Source organism: Drosophila elegans, unplaced genomic scaffold, assembly GCF_018152505.1.
Source record: "Drosophila elegans isolate 14027-0461.03 unplaced genomic scaffold, ASM1815250v1 contig_814, whole genome shotgun sequence".
Taxonomy (NCBI): domain Eukaryota; kingdom Metazoa; phylum Arthropoda; class Insecta; order Diptera; family Drosophilidae; genus Drosophila; species Drosophila elegans.
The window spans coordinates 8,702,484-8,712,149 of record NW_024546167.1 but is presented as its reverse complement, the minus strand read 5'-3'; the positions used below and the strand labels follow the sequence as shown (position 1 = coordinate 8,712,149).

At 39.5% G+C, this 9,666-nt stretch overlaps 4 protein-coding genes across 4 annotated transcripts; 2 read left to right on the top strand and 2 right to left on the bottom strand.

Annotated features, from left to right (window-relative positions):
- LOC108150471 (merozoite surface antigen 2-like) lies at window positions 1–2,000 on the top strand. The gene has a single exon (XM_017278664.2). It carries the CDS (start codon window positions 1–3, stop codon window positions 373–375), a length of 375 nt encoding a protein of 124 aa, XP_017134153.1. The 3' UTR covers window positions 376–2,000.
- A 233-nt stretch (window positions 2,001–2,233) lies between these two features.
- Window positions 2,234–4,192, bottom strand: LOC108150470 (WD repeat domain-containing protein 83). The gene is made up of 5 exons (XM_017278663.2): window positions 3,911–4,192; window positions 3,725–3,843; window positions 3,593–3,665; window positions 2,664–3,194; window positions 2,234–2,602 (listed from the first exon to the last, which is right to left on the bottom strand). The coding sequence occupies exons 1-5, from the start codon at window positions 3,987–3,989 to the stop codon at window positions 2,478–2,480; spliced, it is 927 nt and encodes a 308-aa protein (XP_017134152.1). The 5' UTR covers window positions 3,990–4,192; the 3' UTR covers window positions 2,234–2,477.
- A 120-nt stretch (window positions 4,193–4,312) lies between these two features.
- Window positions 4,313–6,478, top strand: LOC108150469 (cdc25-like protein phosphatase twine). Its single transcript, XM_017278662.2, has 2 exons — window positions 4,313–4,579; window positions 4,673–6,478. Exon 2 carries the CDS (start codon window positions 4,673–4,675, stop codon window positions 5,942–5,944), a length of 1,272 nt encoding a protein of 423 aa, XP_017134151.1. The 5' UTR covers window positions 4,313–4,579; the 3' UTR covers window positions 5,945–6,478.
- Window positions 6,479–6,961: 483 nt separating this feature from the next.
- LOC108150535 lies at window positions 6,962–8,541 on the bottom strand. The gene is made up of 2 exons (XM_017278767.2): window positions 8,355–8,541; window positions 6,962–8,294 (listed from the first exon to the last, which is right to left on the bottom strand). Exons 1-2 carry the CDS (start codon window positions 8,418–8,420, stop codon window positions 7,296–7,298), a joined length of 1,065 nt encoding a protein of 354 aa, XP_017134256.1. The 5' UTR covers window positions 8,421–8,541; the 3' UTR covers window positions 6,962–7,295.
- Between the last annotated feature and the right edge of the window lie 1,125 nt (window positions 8,542–9,666).

Genomic DNA, 9,666 nt, shown 5'->3' with positions numbered 1-9,666 from the left:
ATGGGAGCGGGTTCGGGATATAATGCAGCTGGTGGTGGAGCAAAGGCAGGAGGCAAGTGTGGCGCCCAACGTGGGGCAGGAGCTGTAACTGGAGCCAGAGCAAGTATTAAAGGCGCTCGCCAGGAGGCAACAACCACAACCACACCGACAACAACATCAACAACAACGGCAACAGCAACCACTCAACAATTTACTAAGCAAAATCCTTTTGCTGCCTCCCGGCAACGTAATAGTAACAGTAACAGTAACAATAGTAGCAGTAACTTTAACCTTATTGTAAGCAGTAAAAATAGTAGCATCATCAGCAGCAACAGCCACAGAAATGTTAAAGAGACTGTTACCAAACAGAGGCAGAGGCAAAAGAATGTAAATTAGTAAGAGTTTAACAAGAGAAAAAACCAAACAAAACGAAAAAGATATACCAAGCAGACCTAAACAAATTTTGTATTTTTGGGATATTTATGATTTAATTTCAAACTCAACCAGACCTCTCTTCCCAAGCTTCAAACGCCAACAATCCACAAAACATATAGCCACTGTAATTAAATGCAAGGAAAATGTACACTTAACATTTGTTCATTTATTGGTTAAGAAACTAGAAATAACATAAGAAACAAACAAAATACAACTGAACAATTGATTTTCAACAACATAATAGAGCAGCAAACAACAGCATAACGACAAAAGAACGAAACCGAAACAACAAAACAGAGTACAAAAGAAAAAGAAAAAAGAAAATAGACATAAAATTTATGAATTTTTGTTTGGTTAATTCGTTTGAATTGCATGCAGTGGAAATGGGCGCGAAAAACAAATGAACGTTAAGAGGATGCCGGAAATTGTTTAAGCAAGTTTAATTGATAATTCCTTGAACTCTATAAACACCATCGCATTAATTTTTACCTTTTTTAAATTATTTTTTTCATATCTTTAATTTTTACGTTTATAGGCGTACTTTATATACTTTGAATGGAACTTATTGAGTTTTTGTTGATATATTTGTGTAAAAAATTTTTAAGTATACTTATGTAAGAGAGTGCAGAGCGTGGGTGGTAAACATTAAACAAAACAAGAAAAACAAAAACAAAAACACAAAAAAATTAAAACCAATCTAAAGAAAAAAAAAATGCAAAACGAAAAACAGAACTAAAAGCAAGTGAAAATCGTTTATTATATAAACTATTATATAAATATATATATATATATACAAATATAAATTATATACAAATTACGCATACCTACCACAACATATATAAATAATACATGCAGAGTACATACGAACATAAGTAACGGAACATTACATAATATTACTACTAAACTACAATAAACAAATACTTTGCATACATATTTAATATGCTTTAGTAACATAAGTACGACAAGTTCAGAGAGTTAAACCAAGAATTCCTCGATTTCCCCACACAAAATTCCCTTCAAAAAGCAAAAAGAATGCGCACGTGTGAGCGAAAGGGGCCTTGCATTGCAGATGTCTCCTTTCGCCAAGCCGCGCCGACGCTGTGCGTTTTTTACTTTCTTCTGATTTTCCGAAATCGTCTCATAGATGACGCCAGCTACGACACCAAGTGTCCCTGCTCGGGCGCCACTCTTGAGACCCCATTCGAATTGAAGAACTAACTCTTCTTCGCGCAGCGTTGCCGCGGCTTGGCGTCCCGCATTTCCCGCCCCCCCCAAAAAAAGGAGAGAGACTATGAGAATGATGAAGGGATCAGCAAATGCATCCAGGCAGCTACACTTTGCCACCCCCTCTCGATCGCCCACTCGTCCGCATTCGAAATATTTGATTAAGGAAACATTATGCAGGCAAACCGTTCACAGTTAAAGGAAAAAAACGTAACGAAATTTAAAACATGAAGCATATATAAGCCAGATCATACAAAAACAACCAGATATTACTACATACATTCATGCTCTATGAAAACAAAAAAAAAAAATACAAAAAATTATGTCAAATAAATGGTTTTTCCTTTTCCCTCAACAAAAAATATCAAACATTTTAATTGGGGGTGATTAGCAAATATCTGTTTAATGGTTCTGTAAATGCCTGCATGGCAACAATGCAGAGAATCTGTTTTGGAAACAGGCATCAGATGGACCTCAAAAGGCTACTTAAATATGAAGCTTAAAAAGAAAATAATACAAATATTCGGGTTAAAAAAAATATTTTTTGTTTCTGCCGAAAGTTTGTCTTTTTAGGTTTTTATTTGAAGATATATCTAAGAAAAATTAATTGACAATTTTTATGTTTTATAAAAAATATGTTCAGATATGCCTAAAGAAAATGTTTTTTCTTTCGTTTATCATAAATCTAGAATTGAATCGGTTTTCAGGGTGTGTAACGCCCAATCTGTGTAGCTCATATAAGCCATAATACCGGATCAGGAGTCTTGTGTTGGAATATAAGTAAATTCAAGGTTTTTTAATCTATCACTAGCCTGAACTTGAATTATTTGAAACCAGAACTACAACTGCTCCTCTTCGATTTGCAGATCCGTGGAGAAGACGTACATATCCCGCCTCCTGGCGAAAAGCATTTCCTGTCGCTTGGGATGAGTGGCCAATGAGTGGACTACGCCGCCATTATCACCTAACGAAACAAATCGTTAAATTAATATTATAAATTCAAAATAAAAATTACTCTTCCGTACTGATTCGAATGCGCTGCAGAACTTTTGTCTCGAGCAGGTCGTAAACGAAGGCATCTCCGTTACTAGATCCAGTGACTATATGAGCATCGTTCGCCAGTATTCCGCACTCAATGTGGTAGTCATCGCCGCAGTGGCCCTTGTATTCGGACAGTAGTCCACCCGTCTCGCAGTCCAAAAGACGCACTACACTATCCTGACAGCCAGCCACCAGACATTGCTCGTCCCTCGTCTGTGCCAAATAGGTGATGGGTTCGCCCACCTTGTCGCAGGTGAGTTCGCCCACCCGAATATCGTAGGTCCGCACACAGCCGTCCAAAGAGGCTGCGTAGATCCGATTCTCGTTGGTCGCCACCGTAGTGATGCAATCGCGAGCCTCCTTCATTACTTGCACTGGATCCAGGCGACGCGTTCGAATGTCCCAGCACATCACGGCATTGTCCCTGCCCCCGGAAATAGCCACGGAGGAGTCCTCGTTGAAGCAGACACACCGAACTCCGCCGGCGTGGCTGCGCAGGCGTCGAACAGGGGCTCCTAAATTGGAAAACATATCTTGTTATTACCAGCACTTTAAATTTATTAAACAAATATTTTTAAAAATTAAAGGGCTGTAATTCCTAGTTAGCTTAGTAAAGATAATTTTTAAAATTGTAATGAAATTTATAATCTTGGACTCTGTTATCTATTTCCAAGGAAATTTTGATTTTGAACAGGTAATATGTTTTACCGCCAGATGGCGCAGCATTTTAAATATTTATCTATCCATTTGAATTATACTTGGGCCATCTGCTGGCATTATATCTATTTATAAATTGTTTAACTGAATAACAGGTATCTTATAGTCGAAACACTCAACTATATTTTTAGATTATGGCCTTACAAAAACATTTAAATGATATTGAACATTAGATATCAAGTGGCTAAAATCTCACCGGTGGACACGTCCCAATATATAATGCTTTTATCCAAACTGGCGGAGACAATATAGCTGCTATCACAGCTTCCCTGCAATGCACAAGAAAATTGGAATTGCTGTTATTTAGAAAATATATTTGATGATATACCGCTGCATCCGTAACTTCGTCTGCATGACCGCCATAAGTCTTGAGAAGAATACCCGAAACCGGATTCCAGAGTTTTATCTTTTTGTCAGACCCACAGCTCAAGCAATAGGTGCCATCAACTAATAAATAAATATTTTGTTAAGTGCTAGGCATTTTAGTTAGTTTTGTTTAACGAAAATGACTCACCGTTATAGCGCACTGCACGAACGGCTCCTTGTTTGCAGTCAATTGTAGTTTTTAGATTAAAATTTTCGAATTCCGGCATATTTATAAATTATAAAAAACGTAAACAAACGGTCGGTGTGACCATTCTATAGTTTTGGTGATTTTCCGGAAATGTATTGCTTGGCATTTTAATAGGATTTAAATATTTTGCAAAAATTATAAATGTTAACAAATCAACTTTTGCAATTAAAAGCCTAATTCTAATTCCTGATTCTCTTACGCTTAAGATAGAAAAAGAAATGTTAAGTTTTTGGTGGAGTCTCGAAAGCTCTTGTACAATATAACAAACATGGCTTCACTTTTCAAAGAATGTATGTTTTCAAATTTAGTTTCCTCAAAACTTTCACTGCTATTTGACAGTAAATAAACAAATATCATGCAAAGACCCCAAAAAACGAACAACTCAAATTCAAACATTGAGTGCGCACCAGTTTACTAATGGAGTGGTGAGTTGGCGGGTGGTGAGTTCAATGGAATGGGGAGTTGGTAAAGGCGCCAATAAAGTTGAACAGCAAAAGCGAAACAAAAACGTGCCAAGGAACAAGAACTTGGCCAAAAAAATCCGCTGCACACGTTGTAACCCAAAATTTGGACTGCTCCTTTAAATTAAAAGCTGCAAATAGATCAACGGTAAGATATATAGACTTAATAAACAAGAAATCCAGCTGATTTTCTCGACTTACAGCTGATTGCTAAACTTTTGTTATTTTCTTTTTTCGGCAGATGGCCAGCAAGCGGCTGATGCTGGATGTGGAGGAGGAGGAGGAAGGGGAAGAAGGGGCATGTGGAAATGATGCCCAAAATGCGAATGTGGAGAAAAGCCAGGCCAAGAGACGCAAATCCTTGCATGCGCATCCCCTGCAAAGGATGCTCAAGCAGCATCTTCCCGCCAGCGCCGCCATTCTGTCGCCCATCACCGAATTGGCCCAGAATATGAGTGGTGCGCGGCTGGATGGCACACCCAAGTCCACCCAGCGTAGTCAATCCTCCACCCGGCCCCTCAGCACCTTCAACAGCCTGTCCTCGCGAACCCTCAGCGGCTTCAGCAGCTCCTGCTCAAGCTACGATTCGGGCAACTCCCTGGATGACGAGTACATGGCCATGTTTGAGCTGGAATCCACAGAGGATCACAATCTAGAGCTACCCGATGACCTGGAAAAGCTCCTAAATGGGCAGCTTAAATCAGAAGGCAATCCGGAGAAGGAAACCGCTACGCAGAAACGCACACTTCGTCGGTGTATGAGCTTGTTTCCCACCGATCAGCCAGAGGATGATGAACCAGCTGGTCAGGAGACCAACCCTTCCATCAAGAAGCTGCAAAAGAGGACCCTCTCCATGAACGATGCCGAAATCATGAGCGCCCTGGGTGAGGAGCCGCAGCTAATTGGGGATCTCAGCAAGCCTTGTGCTTTGCCCTGCTTAATAACGGGCGTAAGACATCGTGACCTGAAGACCATCTCCAGTGACACACTGGCACGTCTGATTCAAGGGGAGTTCGACCTGGGCAGCCAGGGTGGCTATCAAATCATCGACTGCAGATATCCCTATGAATTCCTGGGCGGTCATATAAAAGGAGCAAGGAATCTGTACACACGTGGGCAGATACAGGAATTCTTTCCCAGTTTGAAATCCAACCAGGAGGATCGTCGCATCTATGTGTTCCACTGCGAATTCTCCTCGGAGAGAGGGCCCAAGCTATTGCGCTTCCTGCGGAGCAACGATAGGAGCCAGCATGCCCACAACTATCCGACACTGGACTATCCAGAGCTCTACATCCTGCACAATGGCTACAAGGAGTTCTTTGGCCTCTATGCTCAGTTGTGTGAGCCCAGCCAATATGTGCCCATGCTGGCGCCCGCCCACAATGACGAGTTCCGATACTTTCGCGCCAAGACCAAGTCTTGGCAGTGTGGCGAAGGTGGAGACAGTGGAATCGGCGGTGGAGGCTCTCGAGACCTCCGGAAGTCGCGATCCCGCCTTCTCTACGCTGAGTGAGGTAACCAAACCTTCCCGCCATGTTTAAGCCCACCGAGATCTCACGGAGAACCGAATGGTTCACCTTTTTTACCCACAGAACAAATATGTATTCTTTTAGGACGCAAATTTTTAGATTAATTTTTCGTTGCGTTGTTGAAATGTTGTGAAAGCCCTTTAGATTTATTTCTACATGTTTAATTCCATCCGAATTTTGGATTTTAGTTCAGCGTTGTGTAAAACAGAAGACGAAAACAAAAGCATTGGGAACAAAAGAAATGGAAATGGATAAATGTTCTCTAGTCAGTGAAAGCTAAAATTTCGAAATTGTTTCTAGTTTACTTTTTGTGTTCGGCATTTAATAGTTAAGTTTACAAAGTAATTCGTGTTGTAGTTTAATAAACAAAATCGATTTAAATATGTAAAGAAAATGTCCCCAATGTTTAATCATCATAATCTTATCCTTAAGCTTAAGTCAATAATGAAGTCGAAAATGAAATATTAATCATATTTATGTATAAATACAAACAGTGGCAAAATTATATTTTTGTATTTCGAATTATATCAGTACACTTTTATATTTAACATAAAAATGGATTTCTTATATAATTTATAGTTTATAAGATAAAACAAAATAATGATTTATAAAAACATAAAAAAAGAGGAAAAGTCTTGCTTATAAGTTAAAGTATATACATATTGCAAAGCTGATACAATGGAAAAAATTGTCTTTAATTTATAAAAATTTGTATGATTTTTCAACCATTTAAAGAATAATTTAACACATAATAAGAAGCTTTAAAGAAATAAAAGCCGAAATAAAGGTTTTGTAATGAAGTAACCCCTAAACAAAGATGTAAGGAAGAGGAAAATGTGTTCTAGTCCGTTAAATATTTCAAAATGATATGTTTTTATGCTACGAAAAGTTCAATAAATTTTTAAGGCTTATAACCAAAGTCGGTCCCACAAATCTATCGAATCTCAATATTAAATTTGGTTTCACAAAATTAAAGACTTATAAAAGGAACAAACAAAGAATTTAATTTTTAGAATTTTATTTTCCGAAATATTAATACAAAGTTGTTTCATTTTATTCAATACTTTTAACAATTCTGACATGTTAAACTACAAGTAATAACCAAAGCTATACTAATTTTAATTCAAGAAATTTCGACCAGCAAAAGTGTTTAGAAAATAAGAGAAGTACTTTTCTAGCCGGGTAACTAAGACATAAATTCAGGTTATACCAAAATAAAAAAGTTTTCTAGTTTGGCTTTGTATACAAAACGTTTGTTTGCCAACTTATATCTCAGATAAGCTGTTTCACCCAAGCGGTTGAAAGTATGGAAACTTTCTGCCTGAGATTTAATTCTTAATTCGCGCTATTCGCTTCAAAGGGAGCCTTGCAGCCGGCCTTCTCGTAAAAGTCCAGTGGCAGGGGATCCTCATTGTCGTAGTAGTCGGAATCACGAGCACAACTGGGACCCAGTTCCAGCTTCACCATCTTCTCGCGCCAAAACTCGAGTAGCTCCTTCTTAAGCACTTCGTCCCTTAGTTGGACAATCCATTCGTTGTAGTCCTGTGGTCCATAAAAGCCAGCATCGCCCTTGTATTCGCGCAGCAGCTCAGCGGCCTTGTCCTGATCCTCCGCCGAAGGTGTGCCATCGAACAGCAGCTTCCAGATAATCTCCCTGGCGGCGGATGCCATCTTCCTTATGCTCTCCTGGTGAACATTGTCCGGAACAATGATTTTGGTCAGGACGAAGCGCTTCATCAGGGTGCGGTATTCCTCCAGAGGATTTTCCTTGGTCAACACGGCTTCGAATTCGCCGGACAGAGCGGCGCTATCGTCGGCACTTAATTCACCCGGAGTGCTGGGCACCGCGGGATCACCCTGTTCCTCTTCCAGGGCAGCCCGCACTTTGAGGCTAGCTGCAAAGGGAGCCGTACAACCGGCATGGGCGTAGAACTCCAGTGGGGGCGTGTCATCGCTATCAAAGAGATCACAATCGCGTGACCAACAAGGTCCCAATTGCTTCTTCACCAGAGTTTCGCGCCAAAAATCCAGGAGTTCACGTTTAAGGACCTCATCCCTAAGCTTTACAATCCATTCATTGTAGGGCGTTGGGTCGTAGAAGCAGGCATCGCCACGATATTCCTCCAGTAATTGGCTGGCCTTCTCCACATTTGATTGCGAGGTAGCGGTCTCGTCGAATAACAGCCGCCAAATGACGTCACGCGCCGCTGCAGCCGTCCGATCGAAATTCTCCTTGGTGACATCATCGTCCACGATTTCGTCAACCTGCACCCGCGTTTCGATGAGCTTTTGGTAATCCTTTACAGGATCCACCAGGCCAATAGTGTAATCATTCTGTAGAGATACAAATAATAATATATGTAACTGACAGTTTGTTTGTTATTTGTATATTACCTGTGGCACCTTTTCCGCTGTTGCCATTTTGTCAACTTCGGTATCTTCGGCCTTTCTCTTGGACATGCCCAATAAAATGATTCGGCGATTCTTATTTGTGCCCTGGTATATATAGAATTATTGAGAATCACTTGTCACTGTTGGCGGTGTAATGACTAATTCCTATAGATCATCGCTTGATTTCGTAGATAAATATGTGCAAAATACTAAACCTAAAAATAAGGTACAATAGGGTAACTCGACTGGTTTCAGTTGGTAATTTAGTTGGGGTATTCTCGCAGAAGTAATATAAAATTGAACTGTTTATGAATGATTATGAAGTGATAATAGTGAAGTGAATTGACAAACCATAAAAGTTTATATGTATATTGAAAAACTAAAAAGTTAAGAAAAGTTATGATTTTTCAGAAACAATTTTTCAAAACGTTTCCACTGTGAGATAAATACGGTAGATCCATAAAATGTCACATAAGGATTTCCACGCATTTCAAGCACGGTCACACTACCAGAGATTTTTCGAGCGAATTGTTAGCAGGTCGCAACGTCTACTTCGATTACAGCTAAATTACATCTGAAAATCAGTGAAACCCCACGTTAATCGTGCAATCCAGTGCTGAAAATTAAGCTACACCTTTTTCGCCCACGAAACAAGTGAAGTTGATTGAATTTATTTACTAATTGGTTCCGCCCAAGCCTGTCTGTGTGAGTGTGTGTGAGAGACTGTGTCCGACAAAGAAATTTGAGGTTAGGCTGCAGACGAATTTCGTGTTAATGTCGCCCAAAAACCTACGGTTACCGATCACATTCAATATAAAACACTTTTAATAAAATTAACTAAAGACATAGTCAATTACGATTACAAAAAAAACAATAGTTTTGGGTAAAAAACACACATACAAGCAAACTGCATTCGTGGAATTTGTGTCTGTGAGAGTCTCGCGGTGCGACTGTGTGTGTGCGTGTGGACGTGAATTCAATTTTCTCGTGCACAAAAAGCAACGAAAAAGCTTCAAAAGTTATACTCAAATGTGTATGGCAATTGTGGTAAGTGTGAGCGGGGGTTCGTTCAAGCCACAAGAATTTTAAATAACTTAATTTTCATTGTTAAAAAGTGAGCCAAAGTACAATGAACACCCACACAGCCAAAACCAACGGAATGGGTGTGTATGTGTGCATTGGCGTTCACATAGGCTTTTATTTTTATGTTACCAAAATTTTACCTTTCCAATTTGCTTGGAGTTTTGTATTATAATTTATAAATAGAAGTATTGGTAATACAATCACTTTATTTATAAAACTCGTTTAGGGTAGT

Coding starts and splice junctions, on each gene's coding strand:
- LOC108150471 (XM_017278664.2), top strand. CDS start 1: ATGGGAGCGGGTTCGGGATATAATGCAGCTGGTGGTGGAGCAAAGGCA.
- LOC108150470 (XM_017278663.2), bottom strand. CDS start 3,989: ATGCCGGAATTCGAAAATTTTAATCTAAAAACTACAATTGACTGCAAA. Junction 3,666..3,724: donor ACGAAGTTACGGATGCAGCG/GTATATCATCAA, acceptor TGTGCATTGCAG/GGAAGCTGTGATAGCAGCTA. Junction 3,195..3,592: donor ATATTGGGACGTGTCCACCG/GTGAGATTTTAG, acceptor TTTCCAATTTAG/GAGCCCCTGTTCGACGCCTG.
- LOC108150469 (XM_017278662.2), top strand. CDS start 4,673: ATGGCCAGCAAGCGGCTGATGCTGGATGTGGAGGAGGAGGAGGAAGGG.
- LOC108150535 (XM_017278767.2), bottom strand. CDS start 8,420: ATGTCCAAGAGAAAGGCCGAAGATACCGAAGTTGACAAAATGGCAACA. Junction 8,295..8,354: donor CAGCGGAAAAGGTGCCACAG/GTAATATACAAA, acceptor GTATCTCTACAG/AATGATTACACTATTGGCCT.